We start from the raw sequence: 22,433 nt of genomic DNA on the forward strand, positions 1-22,433 counted from the left end.
ACATACATACATATATATATATATATATACATACATACATATACACACACACACACACACACACACACACACACCACACACCACACACCTCACACCTCACACCACACACCACACACCACACACCACACACACACACACACACACACACACACACACACACACCATAAATAGTCTTCAAGTAGCTTTTTAAAGTTGAGCAGAGGACATGATGCTTCTGCAGTACAAAAATCTAAAGTCGAAAAAAATAAAAAATTCAACAGTTTTCACTGGCAGCAAAAATTAAAACAAATCCCACTTAACTAAAGTCATCTATCCCTATCCATTAAAATCACTTGCTGCTCTCTAACGATACACATTTTACAATCCAAATCAAACAAACAAAACTGACAACATTTAAAGCTCACTCTTCATTTGGGAGTTCAAAGCTTTCCTCCAATGCAGCTAAGATGTCTTCTGTGAGGTCATCTGTAAAAGCACCGTTCATGGCATTTTCTGCAATGGTCAAATTCTTAAGGGTATCTTTGCTGCTGGGATTCCGCTCATTATCAATGCAGTCCAGTGGCACCTCTTTCCTTGATCGACATGCAACTCCTGTTTCAGCATCCACGTCCATACAACTTTCTTCAAGAGCAAGGTCTGTAGCTTTGGTGGATTTCCCCATGTCATGCAAAGTAGCATCCAGGTCCACACAACTTTCTTCAAGAGCGAGGTCTGTAGCTTTGGTGGGTTTCCCCATGTCATGCAAAGTTGCATCCAGGTCAACACAACTTTCTTCAAGAGCGAGGTTTGTAGCTTTGGTGTGCTTCCCCATGTCATGCAATGTATTTAAAGATGATATACCAGTGCTGTCCTTGTTTGGTGACAGCCTAGCATTGCTGTACTTCATAGAAGCACATTCCAAAACCTCCCCCTTTAAAGACTCAGAATTGTTTGCTGATCTGTGAGATTCTTCAAAGGACATACCATGTGAACTCAAAGGCTCAACAATAAAACTCTTGTGCTCTTTTGAACCAATTTCCTTGACAGATGGCATCATATTAATTGCAAACTTTCCATCATCATCATCTGCTTCTTTTGGGCTCCGATCAAATGGTGTACAAGTTTTTGCCAGTATTGGAATCGACACATCTGCACCACCAAATGGCTGCTTGTCTGGTCCACCCATTACCTCCTCACTACGTTTTTGAGAATTCCTTAAATTTTTTGAAGCACTTCCACAATTCAAAATGCTGTTCATTGTGATGCAATTTTCTTTTGAGGGAGCATGAGCTGCTTTAGCAATCACCTCTACACAACTTTTTGGATACATGCTTGACTTAGCTACCAAACAATCCCCAAGTATATCCACATGATCAACTGCTCTATCCAAATCCACAAAAGAAATATCTGACCTGATCTTCTTTATGAAAGGAGCCTCAGTGGTTGTAATCGACCGTTTGAACTCTGGCTCTCCCAGTTTCCTATTTTGAAGGAACAATTTCCCATCACCTCTTTGAGAAGTTCCTCGATGGTTTGAACTGAGAGAAGAATGAGCGATATTCTTGCGTGATAGTCGGTTGTAATTTTTCCTCATACTCTGTTCAGTTTTGTTTACACTTTTGACAGGGATCACATTTTGATTATCGTCTTTAACGGGCTGTGTCACACTGGTTTCAGAACTTCCTCCATCTTCAAGCACCGTCACAGTCTTCAATATGTTCATAGTTTTTTCAGCATTCAGGACTGGTTGAGGAGTAACCATTCCAGATTTCTGTACAAAAGGGATAACAGAACAATTATTGTACATATAAAAACAACAACAAAACAGTTACAGTAATCACTCATGTATAAGCTGCACATCCCCCCCCCCACCCCCTCCCAATAAATATTTCACCAAAACTTGGGATGCGTATTATCTACAAGAAATAAAATGAATGCTCAATTTCTCCAAGTTTCTCACATCGACACAAGACCAACCTTTGTTACTGGGTGCTGCTATCTTAAAAATGCATTGCATTGTGGGATATCTTTGGCAACATTGAACAATTATTTTGAAAGAAGAAATAAAATTGTTCGGTATAACCGAACAATTGTCCGGTTCAGTTTCCTTTCAAACACTATATATTTATCCCTGTGTCGAAAGAGGCGACCAGGGTTGCGTCAGGAAGGGCATCCGGCATAAAACCTGTGCCAAATCACGATGCGGATCATACGGATGATCCGCTGTGGCGACCCCTAACTGAAGAAGCCGAAAGAAGAAGAAGAAGAAATATATATATATATATATATATATATATATATATATATATATATATATATATATATATATATATATATATATATATATATATATATATATATATATATATATATATATATATATATATTTATATATACACACACACACACAATGGGGAGAACAAGTATTTGATACACTGCCGATTTTGCAGGTTTTCCCATTTACAAAGCACATAGAGGTCTGTAATTTTTATCATAGGTACACTTCAACTGTGAAAGACGGAATCTAAAACAAAAATCCTGAAAATCACATTGTATGATTTTTAAATAATTAATTTGCATTTTATTGCATGAAATAAGTATTTGATACATCAGAAAAACAGAACTTAATATTTGGTACAGAAACCTTTGTTTGCAATTACAGAGATCAGACATTTCCTATAGTTCTTAACCAGGTTTGCACAGACTGCAGCAGGGATTTTGGCCCACTCCTCCATACAGATCTTCTCCAGATCCTTCAGGTTTCGGGGCTGTCGCTGGGCAAGACAGACTTTCAGCTCCCTCCAAAGATTTTCTATTGGGTTCAGGTCTGGAGACTGGCTAGGCCACTCCAGGACCTTGAGATGCTTCTTACGGAAACACTCCTTAATTGCCTTGGCTGTGTGTTTCGGGTCGTTGTCATGCTGGAAGACCCAGCCACGCCCCATCTTCATTGCTCTTGTTGAGGGAAGGAGGTTGTTGGCCAAGATCTCACGATACATGGCCCCATCCATCCTCCAATCAATACGGTGCAGTCATCCTGTCCCGTTTGCAGAAAAGCATCCGCAAAGAATGATGTTTCCACCTCCATGCTTCACGGTTGGGATGGTGTTGTACTCATCCTTCTTCTTCCTCCAAACACAGCGAGTGGAGTTTAAACCAAAAAGCTCTATTTTGGTCTCATCAGACCACATGACCTTCTCCCATTCCTCCTCTGGATCATCCAGATGGTCATTGGCAAACTTCAGATGGGCCTGGACATGCGCTGGCTTGAGCAGAGGGACCTTGCGTGAGCTGCAGGATTTCAATCCATGACGGCGTAGTGTGTTACTTATGGTTTTCTTTGATACTGTGGTCCCAGCTCTCTTCAGGTCATTGACCAGATCCTGCCGTGTAGTTCTGGGCTGATCCCTCACCTTTCTCATGATCATTAAGGCTCCAGGAGGTGAGATCTTGCATGGAGCCCCAGACCGAGGGAGATTGACTGTTATCTTGAACTTCTTCCATTTTCTAATAATTGCGCCAACAGTTGTTGCCTTCTCACCAAGCTGCTTGTTTATTGTCCTGTAGTCCATCCCAGCCTTGTGCAAGTCTACAATTTTGTCACTGATGTCCTGAGACAATTCTCTGGTCTTGCCCATTGTGGAGAGGTTGGAGTCTGATTGATTGAGTGTGGACAGCTGTCTTTTATGCAGATAACGAGTTCAAACAGATGCAGTTAAATCAGGTAATGAGTGGAGAATGGGAGGGCTTCTTAAATACAAAACCAACAGGTCTGTGAGAGCCAGAATTCTTACTGCTTGGTATGTGATCAAATACTTATTTCATGCAATAAAATGCAAATTAATTATTTAAAAATCATACAATGTGATTTTCAAAATTTTTGTTTGCGATTCCGTCTTTCACAGTTGAAGTGTACCTGTGATAAAAATTAGAGACCTCTACGTGCTTTGTAAGTGGGAAAACCTGCAAAATCGGCAGTGTATCAAATACTTGTTCTCCCCAGTGTGTGTGTGTGTATATATATAAATATATATATATATATATATATATATATATATATATATATATATATATATATATATATATATATATATATATATATATATATATATATATATATATATATATATATATATATATATATATATATATATATATATATATATATACATACACACACAGTGGGGAGAACAAGTATTTCCTTATTAACAAGTATTATTTGCAGGTTTTCCCGCTTACAAAGCACGTAGAGGTCTGTAATTTTTATCATAGGTTCACTTCAACTGTGAAAGACGGAATCTAAAACAAAAATCCTGAAAATCACGTTGTATTATTTTTGAATAATTAATTTACATTTTATTGCATGAAATAAGTATTTGATCACCTACCAACCAGTAAGAATTCCGGCTCTAACAGACCTGTTGGTTTTGTCTTTAAGAAGCCCTCCCATTCTCCACTCATTACTTGTATTGAACTCATTATCTGCATAAAAGACAGCTGTCCACACTCAATACATCAGACTCCAACCTCTCCACAATGGGCAAGACCAGAGAGCTGTCTAAGGACATCAGGGACAAAATTGTAGACTTGCACAAGGCTGGGATGGGCTACAGGTCAATAGGCAAGCAGCTTGGTGAGAAGGCAACATCTGTTGTCGCAATTATTAGAAAATGGAAGAAGTTCAAGATAACAGTCAATCACCCTCGGTCTGGGGCTCCATGCAAGATCTCACCTCGTGGAGCCTCAATGATCATGAGAAAGGTGAGGGATCAGCCCAGAACGACACGGCAGGACCTGGTCAATGACCTGCAGAGAGCTGGGACCACAGTATCAAAGAAAACCATAAGTAACACACTACGCAGTCATGGATTAAAATCCTGCAGCGCACGCAAGGTCCTCTGCTCAAGCCAAGCACATGTCCAGGCCCATCTGAAGTTTGCCAATGACCATCTGGATGATCCAGAGGAGGAATGGGAGAAGGTCATGTGGTCTTATGAGACCAAAATAGAGCTTTTTGGTTCAAACTCCACTCGCCGTGTTTGGAGGAAGAAGGATGAGTACAACCCCAAGAACACCATCCCAACCGTGAAGCATGAAGGTGGAAACATCATTCTTTGGGGATGCTTTTCTGCAAAGGGGACAGGACGACTGCACCGTATTGAGGGGAGGATGGATGGGGCCATGTATCGCGAGATTTTGGCCAACAACCTCCTTCCCTCAACAAGAGCATTGAAGATGGGGCGTGGCTGGGTCTTCCAGCATGACAACGACCCGAAACACACAGCCAGGGAAACTAAGGAGTGGCTCCGTAAGAAGCATCTCAAGGTCCTGGAGTGGCCTCGCCAGTCTCCAGACCTGAACCCAATAGAAAATCTTTGGAGGGAGCTGAAAGTCTGTGTTGCCCAGTGACAGCCCCGAAACCTGAAGGATCTGTAGAAGATCTGTATGGAGGAGTGGGCCAAAATCCCTGCTGCAGTCTGTGCAAACCTGTTTAAGAACTTCAGGAAACGTCTGATCTCTGTAATTGCAAACAAAGGTTTCTGTACCAAATATTAAGTTCTGTTTTTCTGATGTATCAAATACTTATTTCATGCAATAAAATGCAAATTAATTATTTAAAAATCATACAATGTGATATTCAGGATTTTTGTTTTCGATTCCGTCTTTCACAGTTGAAGTGTACCTATGATAAAAATTACAGACCTCTGCATGCTTTGCAAGTGGGAAAACCTGCAAAATCGGCAGTGTATCAAATACTTGTTCTCCCCACTGTATATATATATATATATATATATATATATATATATATATATATATATATATATATATACATATATACATATATATACATATATATACATATATACATATATATACATATATATACATATATATACATATATACACATATATATATATATACACATATATACATACATATACACATATATATATATATATACATACATATATATATATATATACATACATATATATATATATACATACATATATATATATATATATGTATGTATATATATATATATATATATGTATATATATATATATATATATATATATATATATATGCACACACCACCATGGCAGCAAAATAACCTTTGGGTTTAACACGCATATTATAGCACAATAGACTGCTTGACAATTACCATAAGCTAATGACTCGCTCAAGACTCAGAATGACTAATGAGCTGTTACTGTGCCAATTGGATTGATGCCACACATCACTCAGTAAGAGTTGTTCGGTACATTCAATATGCCAAATCATTTATCATATTGTTTCAAAACAAGTTAGAAACCATCCTTAACCTATCCCTGGTGTTGGCTTAATGGTTAGGGTGGTGTGCTTTGGATCCTTGGGTCCTGAGTTCAAATCCCGCTCCGCTGTTGAATTAATACCAGGTGGGGTTAACTCGGCCTGTCATCCTTCCGAGGTCGGCAAAATGAGTGCCAGAATGCTGGCATACTGTGTCGGAGTAGCGACCCATCCAGGATTGTGCCCAACAGCCAAGGAGACTGCTTAGGCAGCACCAACGCTCTGCACAGAGTGTGGTCCCAATCTCCTCCTCCTTAACTTATGCTGAATTAAACACCCTCTAAAATGGCTCTCTCCACATAGCAGCAAAAACATTGCTTTTCAGTGGACAAAATTACAAGTCTTGAGCTGGAGTTCAGTCTTAGGGTGTGGGCTCCACTTATAAACTGGTATTTTCCTGAGAATGTTCATCTGAAAAGTGCCCTGCATATTATGCACAAGTGATAACAGCACCAGCTATCATGTTATTATATTGCAAAATGTATATGGTTTGAAGCATTCTTCCTTTAATTCAGTAATGTCTTTCCAAACTTTGTTTTAATTTTTTTTAATCTTTAGAGGAGTTTGGCTCATGGAAGAGCAAGGTAGATCTGAGGGACAAACATCAAGGGAAGGAACAAACAGGATAAGAGGAGGAAACACTGAAACTGGCAAGTAAGATTGTTGGGTTAGGTTCGGAAAATCATGGTTTTAAAGAAACTTTAAAGAGAGAAATTTAACTTCAAATAAAGTGGTGGGGAGAAAGGAGGAGGAAAAAAAAACATATCAAAAAAAAATAATAAAAAGTACCTCGCACCTTAGGAAAAAAAGTCGTAATATCAAGTTGACCTTGTTCCATGGCCTGGCTTGCCTGCAAACAGAGACGATCACCGATTAGGACATTTAACCTCATCCACTTACAGTTGTCGCTGCTTCACAAGCTCACAATGCAACACTAACTGCTGATTACATGAAAGCCTTTCAATAATCACTTTTCAATGTACAATCATCATACTCCAACTACTATGTTGGATATTTAGACAACTATGGAACAGTTTTATTATATTTTTATCGCAAATGTGTTAAAAGGGAAACAAAGTTTGTTTATATGTCAATTTGTCAGCTCCACACCAAATCTATATCTATAAATGTCGATATGTCTGTCTATGTGAAGCATATATACTCCTACACCTCTGAACAGAATGGGACCAAATTTGTCACAGAGGTTAAAGGTTGTACCGGCCAGGTCTTAGTGGGGTTTGCGGTGCTTCGCCGCCAGGAAAAATTATGGGGTATATTTTCCCGCTGTTGCAGGTGGTTTGAATAGCAGCACCTTTGGTGAAGTTGAGTGCTGCAGGATGGATTTAATTTCCCAGACTATCATGTTCTGTCAATATTCTCACCACCACCATGGCTAGCTTTTCCTGTTACTGTGGACGGGTACTTTTGCTAGTATTAGATATTGTTGCGGACTCGGGGGTTCGGGAATCACCAAGGGGGTAAGCGCTCAGGTCCCTCTTGAACGACCGGTCCTGAGGCCAATCCGGGCAGTGTTATATTACTTCACGTGATACCTTACTTGTGGCCGGCCGGCCAATTAGGGTCACGTGCCCTCAATGCGAACTTGCGTTAAACTTACCGTATGGGGTGCAGCCGAGTGGAGCTGCCAAGTACGCACCGACTAACAAACAAATTTTTGGGGTAGAACTTCCAGGCTAAGCTAATGTGCGGACCATGCTGGACCAATGAAGGAAAAGACGAAAACGAGCTGGGTACATTTAAAACAAAGCAATTTATTACAAGCAAGGGTGAGGAAAAGTTTTGTGGTACAGTGATGGGTTTATTCACAAAATTTAGAGCAGGGGAAAAGGAAGAAATTCATGCATGTGGCAAAAGAAATGCAAATATTTACAAAAAGAGAGTCACAGTGCAGAGATAACCTGATAAACTTCTACAACCTTACTGATGTTTCACAGGTTACAGGTGCAATCACACACACACACACACACACACACACACACACACACACACACACACACACACACACACACACACACACACACACACACACACACACACACACACACACACACACACACACACACACACACACACGAGGTTTAGGTGACCTCGTAGCTGGAACGGTCGACAGACCTATGCAACCCAGTCGCTTAGGAAGGGCAGGTGGGAACAAAACTGGGGTGTCTCCAGTGCATGAGTGGGAGGTGCAAAATGTGGTTCAGTGTGATGCAAGAGGACGATGTGAAAAGTGTAAATTGGTAATGTTCTATTAGTTGACGAGGCACAAATTGAGAAAAGATGCATGAGAAAAAGCTTAACGGGTACGTGTGAGAAAGTCTTTAAGTGGTAATGAATATTGGCTGCGAAACGCAGCCAAAGTTGAACGCCGATGACCTAGGGATGACCCGGCAATGACCCTAGTACGTCTTGGTAACTACTCGCTCTGCCTCCGCCACCGCCTCCTTGGTCACTGTTGTCAAAACAGAAAATAAACTGTTGGATTTTGATGTAGGTTTCTTCCAAACTGAAAAAAAATAAAATAAAATTGCACCTGCTCAAGCAGAGGAGGCAGTTCATCGAGGTCCTGAAAGTTATTCTTCACGGTTTCCTGATGATGTGATTGGGCGATCATTTCCCGTTCGCCTCCTTTACACTAAATTGAGATAATGTGAAAATGCACCCCGTGATTGGCTTGTCTGGAGCAAAAGCAAGCAAGCATTATTTTTCTTTTCTTGCCGTCTTTTCAGTAAGCTCCCAACGCCAAGTTGCTCAGCTCGAGCTTCAACTTCAGGCTACTCCTTTTGGCAGAAATGGAAAAACCTGCATGAATAGATTCCTGACCACCAAAACAGCAGAAGCTACAAAATGAGTTACATTGAATGGCGCAACTTGGAGAAACACCTCAAGTGTGACTCTACCGTGGATCAGCTACTCTTGCAGAAAATTCAGTCAGGCAGCACATTGAAAAGAAATACTACGCAGAATTCTAGATGTGACATTCCTGGGGAAAAGAGGCTTGGCATTTAGAGGGAAAAGTCATCTCATTGGAGATCACAGAAATGGTAATATTCTGGGCATTTTGGAGTTGATCAGCCATTATGATCCAATCGTTCAAACCATCTCCATCATGCTTAGGATCTTCTGCACCGAACTGGTCACCATCGCACAGGTGGAACGCTAATTCAGTACAGCGGCAAGAGTAAAAAAAAAAAAAGTCCTGAGATTAACTGTGTCAAGATCGACTGAAAAAAGATACAATGTTGTACTTCACAAACATTCTGCTCTATTCACCCTATCATTTGCCTGAGGGCATCTTCCATCTGCTTGGAAGTCAGCAAACATCAACTTCATCAGCCAACTTCGTCTTAATGACCACGATTATTCCCACATTCTTGCAGGATTGGCCGGGGAAAGTTTGGCTCAAGTCTTTGACAAACTGGTGAGTCAGGCGTGACATTTGACTAAGGTTAGGGCAGGAAATTGTAATTTGCCCATGGTGCCAGCAATAGGTTGCTTACTCTTAGTGAAAGACCTTCAACGTCTACCAACTAATGTCGGTGATGGGACATCGAGTTTAACATTCATCGGAGGGACAGCACACACATTGAAGAATCACCCAGTCTGAAAATCACTGGGATGACAGTTTATCGCCGAGTCGGGATTAAAACTCTGGCGAGAAAAGCAATAGCAGCACAGGAAGCGGCCGCCGGAAACTGGAGTGAACCGACGCAATGACAGACACGAACTTCAACTGTGAGCTAAAAAGGCTGCTGCTGTGATTTTGCTTTGTTATGAGCTTGTGGATGTTAGATTTCAGGATCTTCATGAAAGAAAGTTATTTTTAAAAGTCACAAAAGACACAGAAAAAAAACTGGGGGTCGGGCGGTCTGCGAGATTGTTTTCCCCGGGGGCAATGCTGGCTCTCGACGCCCCTGTACGTCATAAATCTATACCATAAGTGTGTGTGTGTAGCCATTTTTCTCAGAGATGGCCAAACGGATTAATAAAACTTTCAGAGGTTCATCAGTGAGTGTTCGAGAGTGTTTTCAGCAGAAAAAAAACAAACGTTTTTGAAGATCTTTCGTGCCTAAGCTTTTGTAGCTATGTGAAAGGTCATATTGAATGATGCCAGACCCCGTTCTTTAGTGGGTGTGGGGAAGTGTTTTCGGGCCCCCACAAAAAATAGAATGAAAAACAAAATTTGATTATTGTTTTTTCAAAATGCCAACAGGATTAGCACCGGCAATGCCGGGTACTCCACCTAGTTATCTATAGATGTTTCTGAGATGTATCAGTAGTTTATGATCTTCTTCTTCTTGCATATGGCAGCTTAGCTGCCAGGGCAGTTATCATTTATTGGAAGCGTGACTGTGTCGCTGATGCAGTGCCCCTCTACCAGTATAGACTGGTACTCATTTCGCCTACCTCGGAAGGATGACAGGATGAGTCAACCCCCTGGTGTTTTAATTCAGCGGCCAACGGGGCTTGAACTCAGGACCCTTGGATCCCAAGCCGCCACCCTAACCACCAAGCCAACACAAGGCTGTAGTTTATGATTATTCATACATACATGGGTGCACCAGGACATGGTTAAGCAGAGTCATGTGACCCGCCCATGTTCTGATGCTGTGCTGTGTTGTGCCCGTGTCCGAATGAAATCTGTTGATCCCACTTCAGAGCCTTTGTCCCTGTCTATTGATTTCATTACAGTGGCGACGAGGATGTCTTCGTGTGTCGGCATATTGCAAGAATACGCAGTGGTGGATGATTGGGAAGACTATACCGATCGTCTGGAGCAGTACTTTGTGGCAAACAAAATGGACACCGAGGAGGACGCTGAAAGGCGGCGAGCTGTATTACTGACCATATGTGGCGCCCCGACGTACAGCCTCATCAAAGATCTTGTCCCAGCCAAACCTTCTGACAAGTCATAGGAAGAGCTCATCAATCTCGTGAAAAGACATCATCACCCTAAACCAGGTAAGATAGTCTCGAGATATAAATTTTATACGCACCATCGTCAACATGGTCAGTCAGCATCAGAGTTTATGGACGATTTACGCCGACTCACCAAATATTGTGAGTTTACAGATAAACTAGAAGAGATGTCACGCTATTTATTTATAATAGGCATCAATAACGACTCAATTCTGCGGAAACTCCAAACTGAATCGGACCCCAATTTGGCGAAAGTCATGGAAATAGCCACTGCGTGTATGCAAACTGCCGAGAGCCTGCATGTGATCTTTAACAAGTCAAAAGATATCCAGCAGGACCCATCAGTTAACAAGGTAACATTTGGCTACCAGAAAAAGTGTTTCAGCAACCCACCAAATTCACCTCCACCTCCTGACATTTCTGAATCTACCCGGAAGGTTGGGGTAATTTGTTGGCGTTGTGGTGGTAATTATCAAGCTTTCCAAGGTCGGTACAGGAATTATGCCTGTGACAACTGTGGTAAGCAGGGACACGTGAAGTGTCATTGTTCTCGATCCAAGTCGAAGAACTTGTCTCCTGCTTATCATATTGGGGTGAACCCTGATGCAGGGGATGATAGGTCACAGTCTGCAGCCAAGAGTCAAGGGAGGAACTTTATGAGGTTTTCTCTGTTGGAACAAAGAGCTCCGATTTATAGTTGACGTAACAATTAATAAGATCCCGGTGAGGATGGAAGTTGATACTGGTGATTCCAGATCAATTATGAGCGAGAGAAAGTTCACTTTCATCTACCCTCCAAGAAAGGCTCCTGCACTCCGGCCTGTATCTACTGACTTGAGAACATACACCAAGGAGGTGGTTCCAGTAGTTGGCTCAGCTAACGTGACTGAAGGATATGGAAACAGCACTCATGTCCTACCACAACTGATAGTGTGTGGAGTAGGAACAACCCTCTTAGGCCAGGATTGGTTACAAATAATTAGACTTTATTGGAGTGACGTAAACAGAGGCTCCAACTCTGATGCTGGATACGATAGCATGCACAACAAGTACCCTGGCCTGTTCAGCAATGGTGTTGGCACCTTTGCAGGACCCAAAGTGAGGATTCATGTTTCTGCAGATGCTCAGCCATTGTTCCACAAAGCTGTACCTGTGCCCTAAATGATGCTATCAATGATCGAATGTGAGCTTGACCACCTGCAGAGTGAGAGCATCATCTCACCAGTTGAGTACTCTTGACTGGGCAGCACCTATATTTGGGTCATTCTACCTCAGTTCACCCAAGGGTTGTAACCTGACCCCCTCAGATTTGGCTAATTTTTGCAAGTATGTTACATATGATAGTCTATGTTCACATACAAAATTTTAGCTAAATCGGACTAGGGGTTGACGAGATATGACCTTGAGAACTTTTGACCTTTTCGACTAATGTCGCGTTTCCAACAAAATTCAAATCCTCATATCTCAGCAACCCCTTGCCCTGTCTCAATTATTTTGGTGCCGTTGGAAAGGTAATTGTCTATAGAATGCAAATCCAGCATCGGTTCATCGATCTAGTTAAGTTAGGGGTGGATTATTTGTTGACCTGACATTTGACCTTGAAGACCTCATGACCTTGACCTGGCCTTGCATGAAAATGAAAGTTCATACTGTCTACTATAACATATCCAAAAACTGGAGGGGTAGTATTTTTTGTTCTCAAGATATTTTTGGCCAAAGTTTCAAAGGTCGTAAAAATGCAACAAAACCAAGCTTGGTCTTCAAGGTCTTCAAGGTCAAATGTCAGGTCAACAAATAATCCACCCCTAACTTAACTAGATCGAAGAACCGATGCTGGATTTGCAATCTATGGACAATTACCTTTCCAACGACACCAAAATAATTGAGATAGGACAAGGGGTTGCTGAGTTATGAGGATTTTAATTTTGGTGGAAACGCGACATCAGTCGAAAAGGTCAAAAGTTCTCAAAGTCATATCTCGTCAACCCCGAGTCCGATTTAGCTAAAATTTTGTATGTGAACATAGACTATCATATGTAACATACATGCAAAAAATTAGCCAAATCTGAGGGGGGGTCGGGTTACAACCCTTGGGTGAACTGAGGTAGAATGACCCATTTCCAATACTCAAAGCAGATGGAACAGTGAACATTTGTCGGGACGACAAAACGACGATCAACCGCTATTCAAAGCTGGATGGCTGCCATTTGCCCAAAGCAGATATGTTCACCACTGTCATGGATGGCCAGACATTCACGAACGAAGCTTGACTTGACCAATGCCGATACTCAAATGGAACTCGATGATGATTCCAAGCCCTATATATGCATCAACACTCATCAAGGACTCTACATGTACAACAAATACCCATTTGGTATACGCTCTGCTACAACAATCTTCCAACGCAAGATGGAGACATTATTGAAAACTGTACCAAAGACAGTTGTATTCCAGGACGACATACAAGTAACTGGCAAGTCACAACATGAACACCTCGAGAACCTAAACGAAGTCCTCAATCGGCTGTCACAAGCTGGGTTATGCCTAAGGTGTGAGAAGTATACCTTTATGGCACGTGAAGTTGAATACCTGGGTCATCAAATCTCTTGTTAAAGCCGCTGTCACACCTTGACGTTTTAGCCAGCGTATGGCAACGTATCAAAATGTATGTAAAAAGCTGGCGTACGCTGAACTATTGATGTTTTTTTTAATTTTTGGGCGTATAATAACGTGTTGGACGTATGCATAACGTATTAGTAACGTACACAGAACGTTTTAATCACATATAGATAACTTATAACAACGAATGCTGAGCATGTAGTCAGCGTTCACAACCTATGCCCAACGATAGTCTAACTTATGCATAGCACGCGGCAGCGTATCGCCGACGATCACGTGGCGTAGGCTATTAATAGGCTGCGGCTCGACGATTCAAATCATAACAGCACTAGACATCGAAGTGTGAAGCAACTGTCACACCTTGACGTTTTAGCCAGCGTATGCCGACGTATGAAAAATTTGCCAAACCAAGCTGGCACACGTCGAATAAGTTATGGGTAAGTTTTGTATACGTTATGAGCATGCTGGCATACGTTGTAGTACACTGGCATACGTCATTGTACACCGAGTAGGTCGAGAAATTTTCAGCATGTTGAAAATTTCTCGACGTATGACACACATTCCGCATACGCTGGCATAAGTTGTATGCAAGCTACGCGATCGTTGACACACGTCGACATACGTTACTCATAAGTCAAAACACGTCAAGGTAATGGTTAGCGTCAATGTTCCAGACTCCCTGGTTTTTGTTTTTCTTCTTCTTCTTCGGTATGAAGGTTATGATTTAAATCGTTGAGCAGCAGCCTTTTAATTATATTATATTATAACCGCACTAGAAATCGAAGTGTCAACATGACCGTCATACCGAAGAAAAAATAATTAAAAAAAACAAACAAAAAAAACCAGGGAGTCTGGAACACTGACGCTAACCATTACATTGACGTGTTTCGACTTATGAGTAACGTACAAGTAACGCGTGTCGACGTTTGTCAAGGATAGCGTAATGTGCCGACAACTTATGGCCAGCACTATTGGGAATGTGCGAGTCATACGCTGGTATACGTCGGGAAATTTCAAGCATGAAAAATTTGTCTAACAGCTCGGCGAACTACGACGTTTGCCAGCGTACTACGACGTATGCCAGCGTGCTCTTAACGTATTCGACATGTGCTGGCGTTTTAGCCCAATTTTGCACACGTCAGGCATACGTTGGCTAAATCGTCAAGGTGTGACAGGGCCTTAAGGCATTTTGCCCTCTCCGAGCAAAGTTTAATCAATTGCAAATGCACCAATGCCACAAAACATTTCAGAACTTCTTGCATTCCTGGGTATGTTGACCTACTTTGGTAATTTCCTGCCTCAACGAAGCACAACCGTCAAGCCTCTGCATCTTTTCCTCAGGAAAGACGTTGTCTGGAAATGGGAAGCTACTCAAACAAGAGTGTTCAAGGCTGCTGAAACCATGCTGTCCTCCTCGCCGTTACTTGTCCATTACGACCCATACAAGGAACTTATTCTCAGTTGTGATAGCTCTTCAAATGGCATTGGGTGTGCGTTGTTGCAAACAAATGGAACCGGTAATCTCCAGCCTGTTGCATATGCATCACGAACCCCGTCTGACACTGAACGTCACTATGCTCAAGTGGAACGAGAGGTGTTAGCGCGTGTCTGTGGCACCTTAAAGATGCACAAATATGTCTTTGGAAGACATATTACCAGAGACTGATCACAAACCCTTCTTAGATCTCTTGGGAGAAACCAGAGCCATTCTGCCCACATCATCAGGTCGATTACAACATTGAGCGTTGACCCTTGCTGCTCCTGACTATTCATTGGTTTACCGCCTGGGTAAGGGAATGTACTGTGTTGATGCGCTCAGTCACTTGCCGCTTCCCGTAACTATCCCAGAACCTCCACAATCTGGCAATATCATTCATCTCATGGTTAACATCATTCACGATGAGGCGCCTGTAACCGCCAAGTAGATTGCTTGTGCTACCAAGAGCAATTCAGCTTTGTCACAAATAAAATGCTGTGTTATGTCAGGTAATTTGGCATCACAACCGGAAGGGGCGAAACCGTACCTCATCCGGGAGGATGGGCTCTCTATTGATGCAGACTGCCTGGTTGGGGTGGCAGAGTGAAAATTCCACGGGAAAATTATGAGTGAACTCAGCAATGCTCATCCAGGCTTGGTCACCATGAAGACTATTGCCCGAGCACATGTTTGGTGGCCTTGTTTGGACAGCAACATTGAGTCCAATGCACGTGTGAAGCCCATGCCAAGACACCGCTACAGTCTCCGTTGGCCACGTGGTCGTGGCCATCAAAACCATGGTCCAGACAACACATCGACCATGCTGGTCCATTTCAAGGGAAGCTTTTCCTTATCGTCGTTGATGCCCACTCCAAATGGATTTAAGCTCTGGTGGTATCATCCTCATCCTCTGCTTCAACAATTGAAGCTCTACGCACCATGTTTGCACAACATGATAATCCAAACTCCATTGTATCAGATAATGGATCGTCATTTATAAGTTCAGAGTTTCAGAACTTTTGTAAAATGAGTGGAATTAAGCACGACACATCTGCCCCCTACAAACCCGCCAGTAATGGTCAAGCCGAGCATGCTGTTCAGATCATCAAGAATGGTCTAAGCCGCGCCAAAGAAGACTCCATTCTATCTCGTCCAGCCCGTGTTTTGCTCAACTTCCGCCCCAGACTACATCAATCCACCGGTTGCTCACCTGCCAAACTTCTAATGGGTCGTGAATCAACAACACGGTCATCATTAGTGCACCCGGGACGTAACGGTCGAGGTCAAGAATAACAAGTATCAACAGAAACGTAATCACGACCAAACGTCTGTATCCCGCAACTTCCAGATCAATGATCCTGTATTGGTGTTGAACTCCGGATGTGGAACCAAGTGGTTAAATCTGGAATCATTGTTGACAACATCGGTGAAATGATGTTTCTTGTGAAGTTGTGTGATGGTCGATGCATGCGTAAACATGCTGACCAACTCAGGTTACGTCATGGGGAGCCAAACATTGAACTGGTTCAAGTGCCTTTGTCACCCACTCCTGTATCAACACCACCTGCGTTTGAACCTGAGGTGTTTCCTCATGGAAGCTTTTCACCCATCAATGTACCTGAACTCCTTCCCGACCCTGCACCCCTGATTGAGAAGCCCACAGCAGTTGCAAGCAAGGACGGCCCTCCACTCGCCCTTAAAAGATCAGCGAGTGTCTGTAAACCTCCTGAGCGTCTTGATTTGTTAAAAAGGGGGGTGTGGGGTGTGGGTGGGGAGGGGGTGTGGGTAGGGGGGGTGTGGATGGGAGATGAGATGTACGAGTAGTTTATCATAATACATACATACATGGGTGCACCGAGGCGTGGTTAAGCAGAGTCATGTGACCCGCCCATGCCCCGATGCTGTGCTGTGTCCGTGTCTGGATTAAACCTGTTGTTCCCACTTCTGAGCCTTCGTCCCTGTCTATCGAGGACATTACAGTTTCGATGACGATTTATGTCCGTTTACGAGTTATACCCAACTGCCAAACGATTGGAGCACCACACATAAACGTACACACGCTCCAATGAAACATACTCACCGGAGCTCTGCTCTTTCGGAACGACATGTGTCGGCTTGAAGTCGAAGGAACCTTGTCCTGTATTCGACCCTCACACGGCTGAAAGGAGCGTTTTCACAGAGGCCGGTCACATTCAAACAACTCCCTTTCTCTCTCTCGTTCCTCCAAGCCAAGGAACATGTGCTGCTCTCCCGCGCTCACTTGAAATATCGTGAATCAATTAACGGTTCAACAACTTCTCACACATCATTCCGATCATCATCGGTGGATAATTTATCCGATAAAAGAAACCAAAAAAACCCTCGCATATCTACACATATCCTTAACACTGGATGAAAAGATGAGAGATCGCGATTGTTTAAAATTAAATAACCCTTGACCGTTTTCGATTTTAAATTTATGTCTTGGAAGCGACGATAATGTTTATCATATCTGTAAATATAAAATTGAAAAGAACGTATCTGCCACAAGTTTAAATGCTTCACAAAAAGATTACAGGAAACGAAGACACAAAACGACGCCTGATTTCTGCCGCGAATTACACCGTCGTGACTCTCATTGAATGTGGAAAGTTACAAAGATAAACAGATTGAAAACATTGGCTCCGCCTTGCGTAAATATATATTGGTTCGCGGGCGCCAGTAGTGACCACTATTTTCGTTGCGTGTTGGGTAGTCGATCCAGTCGAATTTTTTTTTTTTAATTTGATCTACCCTTATTATCAGTTTTTCCGTCGATATGTTGGGTAGTCGATCCAGTCAAAAAAAAAAAAAATTGAAATTTGTTCTACCCTTTTCAGTTTTTCCGTCGATATGTTTGTCTGTCTGTCTGTTCGGTCCAGTGCTCCGTTAATACAATGGCGATTTCGATGAAACTTGGTGGGAAGGTTGATACCATGACCTAGTTGTGTGCAAATGAGAACCGTTGCTATAGACACCACCGTTGCCTAGCAACGGGACTTTCAAATTTTTGAAAAATCATTAAAAAAAAAATTTTCGAAAATCAAAAATCGGGCCACGATCGACTGTGGGCAGTACGTTCAGCCATATTGTCAAGAATTTCCAGACAAATCCTATGAAAACTGTCGGAGAAGGTAGACTTTAAATGAACCCTGGTCAAAAACAATAAAAAAACAAAGTTCGTTATATCTCAGAGACTAAGTCAGATATACATGAAACTGGTATGGTAGGTTCATGGTATGTCCTAGTTATGTGTGAGAAAGAACCGTTGCTATGGACCCCTCCGTTGCCGAGCAACGGCCGAAAAACCTCGAAATGTGGGGGTATTTTAACGAAAAAACAATCTGCAGCATTAACCCTTGAAGCTCGAATCATGAATTTTCTTGTGCTTAATCCTCAGGTCATTCCCCCATCGAACGGGCCCATCGCGTCAGGTTCTATTGGGTAGGCAACTACCCATGTCCGCCTACCGGCTTGTTTGTCTGTCTGTCTGTCTGTCTGTTCGGTCCAGTGCTCCGTTAATACAATGGCGATTTCGATGAAACTTGGTGGGAAGGTTCATACCATGACCTAGTTGTGTGCAAATGAGAACCGTTGCTATGGACACCACCGTTGCCTAGCAACGAGACTTTGAAATTTTTGAAAAATCATAAAAAAAAAAAAATTTTCGAAAATCAAAAATCGGGCCACGAGCGACTGTGGGCAGTACATTCAGCCATATTGTCAAAAATTTCCAGCTGAATCCAATGAAAACTGTCGGAGAAGGTAGACTTTGAATGAACCCTGGTCAAAAACAATAAAAAAACGAAGTTCGTTATATCTCAGAGACTGTTCTTCTTCTTTCGGCTGCTCCCGTTAGGGGTCGCCACAGCGGATCATCCGTATGATCCGCATAGTGATTTGGCACATGTTTTATGCTGGATGCCCTTCCTGACGCAACCCTGGTCGCCTCTTACGACACAGGGATATGGTACACCTATTTTAACCGGGGTATACACCAGCCCAGTATACTGGTACTCATTTCGCCGACCTTGGAAGGATGACAGGCTGAGTCAACCCCCTGGTGTATTAATTCAGTGGCCCAACGGGGCTTGAACTCAGGACCTTTTGGATCCCAAGCTGCTGCCCGAACCACTGCGCCAACACCAGGCTTTGTTATATATCTCAGAGACTATGTTATATATCTCAGAGACATATATATATATATATATATATATATATATATATATATATATATATATATATATATATATATATATATCTCAGAGACATATATATCTCAGAGACATATATATATATATATATATATATATATATATATATATATATATATATATATATATATATATATATATATATATATATATATATATATATATATATATATATATATATATATATCTCAGAGACTATTACTCAGATATACATGAAACTGGTATGGTAGGTTCATGGTATGTCCTAGTTATGTGTGAGAAAGAACCGTTGCTATGGGCCCCTCCGTTGCCTAGCAACGGCCAAAAAACCTCGAAATGTGGGGGTATTTTAACGAAAAAACAATCTGCAGCATTAACCCTTGAAGCTAGAATCATGAATTTTCTTGTGCTTAATCCTCAGGTCATTCCCCATCGAACGGGCCCATCGCGCCAGGTTTTATTGGGTAGACGACTACCCATGTCCGCCTACTGGCTTGTATGTCTGTTTGTGACTCTCTCCAGAACATAGCTCCATGACGTTTGATGCGATCTTGATGAAACTTGAATACAAGCTAGATATCATGGTCTAGTTGTGTCTTTCTGTATGAGGGGCAACTCACGCCCCTTGTGGGCGGAGTCACGCCCACTTGAACTTTTTATATTAATATTTATTTTTTTCTCGATTTTTGTTCTCGCAATTTCATTTCCTCGAAGCTGTGCGTAATGTCAATAAGTACAACATATAAAAAATTCCGATTTGATTCGGTCAATTTTGACGGAAGAGATAGGTTTTTACGGTAGGGCTTCCTCAATAATGCCGTCGAACCATCGTCACCTCCCAGCTTTTTAATTAATTAATTAATTTTTTCCTCGATTTTTTTCTCGCAATTTCATTTCCTCGAAGCTGTGCGTAATGTTAATAAGTACAACATATAAAAAAATCCGATTTGATTTGGTCAATTTTGACGGAAGGGATAGGTTTTTACGGTAGGGCTTCCTCAATAATGCCTGCGAACCATCGTCGCCTCCCAGCTTGTTTTATTTTTATTTTTTTTCTCGCAAATTAATTTCCTAGAAGCTGTGCGTAATGTCCATAAGTACAACATATAAAAAAATCCGATTTGATTTAGTCAATTTTGACGGAAGAGATAGGTTTTTACGGTAGGGCTTCCTCAAAAGCTTCCATTAACTCAATTGTACCTATCGTGGCATTGTTCAATAATGCCCGTGAACCATTGTCGCCTCCTGGTAAGTATATAGACTAAAGTGTAAGAAGCTGAAAGTGTCTGTAAACTGGTTTTGAGACAAATTATGATTGGCCGTCCATTAATTAGACATTCTGTATCACAAAATAAAAAGACGTGGCGGGCTATATTCTTTATATACACAGGGGAGGTGAATAATTAATCAATTGACTAAAAAGAGGAGTGGTGATAGTAGGAATGAAAGGAGGGTTGAAATTTGTGGAAGGAGTGGAGAGAGAGTAGGGAGAGAAGGTTGTGAGTGGATTCGATAATGGGAGTGTATGACAAGAGGTATGAGTGAGGGAAAAGGTCTTACTGAGCCTGAAGGTCACAAAGTTCCCCCACATTGTCATGTTTCTACGTAAGTAAATGATCCGTATTTTTACAATCAAGAATCAAAAGGAATGTATGCAAAATAATAAGTGAATTTTACAGTTAAAATCATCGACTTTCATTTGCCTCTGATATTAAAAGGCAATTGATTTGGGCATTTTTGAGTGTGCCAATACAGATTACAGGGCTGCCTGTGAGATCACGTAAACTGGTGCTTTGAGTGCTTCAGTCACTCAAATTGGAGCCGACAGAGTCCGTTTTTAGTTTTAGTCTTAACTGTCTTAGTCGACACTCGACTTTAATTTCTGCTGGTTCAGATAAACAAGTTGGTCATTGATTTTCATTCCACGTGCATGTCTCACTCTCCAAATGTGGATTTTATTTAAATACATTATATCTCCATTGATACAAAATCATGGTATGAACCATGGAAAAAAAATAATTAAATTGATCATTAAACAACAGTTCCAAACTTTGATCATCTGTCGCAGGTGAAGAACAGTGCAATGAAATTGATGTAATGCAGGAGTTCAACTGAAAACAAGCCAATGGGAAAAATGGAAACATCAATGTAGTTCTACTTACATTAAAAAACACAGTATTCCACAGTCAGTAGTGAAACTTGTAGCCCTTTCAAAGTTGGCACCTTGAGAGGTACTCAAAAGTTTCAGAACACCCCCATTTTTATCTTGCCAAAACGAAGTTTTTGCAAGATATGTTAGTCAGCTTGTATGGTTTTTGTTTGTTTGTCTGTAATCACGTATAAAAAATTCTGCAGAGCACAGTTATCATTGGAAATTTTTGTAACTTCGCATATCAGAGGTCTATAGAGGTCCCTTTCAGCGCATAAAATTTTGAAGGTCAAGGTCAAAGTCACTGTCGCAAATCAGGGGAGTCGACGAAACCCTTATTTTTTGAGTAATTTTGATCGGATCGTCTTCAAACTTCATGGGAATATAGTTCATGGTCTGGCGCTCAGCTGATTAATTTTTGGTGGCGATTGGCCTTGACCTTCATGGTTAGCGCCTAAGGTCAAACATATTTGACCCGAAGGTCAAATTTTCAAGTTTTAGGAACCATATCGTGTAGTACCTCAAATTGAACACCTCGATGAGTGCTTTCTAGATATGTCAAGCTTGAGACATTATGACGTCATTTGATGACGTTATGAGGCAAACGCATATTTTTTATGGTTACTCTGTAGAACGATTCTCATCGGAATCTCTAGTAGGCAGAAATTCCTCAAGGAGTCGCTCCTGGTGGATAGCAGCTCTGTTCACCTCAGTGTGACCTTAAAG

The 22,433-nt window shown here is 41.6% G+C and overlaps 1 protein-coding gene across 4 annotated transcripts in view; it reads right to left on the minus strand.

The window, feature by feature from the left end:
• The window catches only part of DNA2 (DNA replication helicase/nuclease 2), a 136,963-nt gene that overhangs the window by 73,026 nt on the left and 41,504 nt on the right, over window positions 1–22,433 (minus strand). For 3 of the 4 annotated variants that reach the window (XM_085882731.1, XM_085882729.1, XM_085882732.1), the window contains exons 2-3: window positions 7,110–7,163; window positions 405–1,750 (exon numbers count right to left, since the gene is read on the minus strand). In XM_085882731.1, the coding sequence (XP_085738857.1) occupies window positions 405–1,750; window positions 7,110–7,163 (1,400 nt within the window). Of the gene's footprint in view, window positions 1–404; window positions 1,751–7,109; window positions 7,164–17,427; window positions 17,820–22,433 lie in introns of those variants that run through there. The other variant, XM_085882730.1, reaches the window with a different exon arrangement.

Source organism: Eptatretus burgeri, chromosome 5 (genome assembly GCF_056783735.1).
Source record: "Eptatretus burgeri isolate ZD-2024b chromosome 5, Ebu_testis_v1, whole genome shotgun sequence".
In the NCBI taxonomy this organism is placed as follows: domain Eukaryota; kingdom Metazoa; phylum Chordata; class Myxini; order Myxiniformes; family Myxinidae; genus Eptatretus; species Eptatretus burgeri.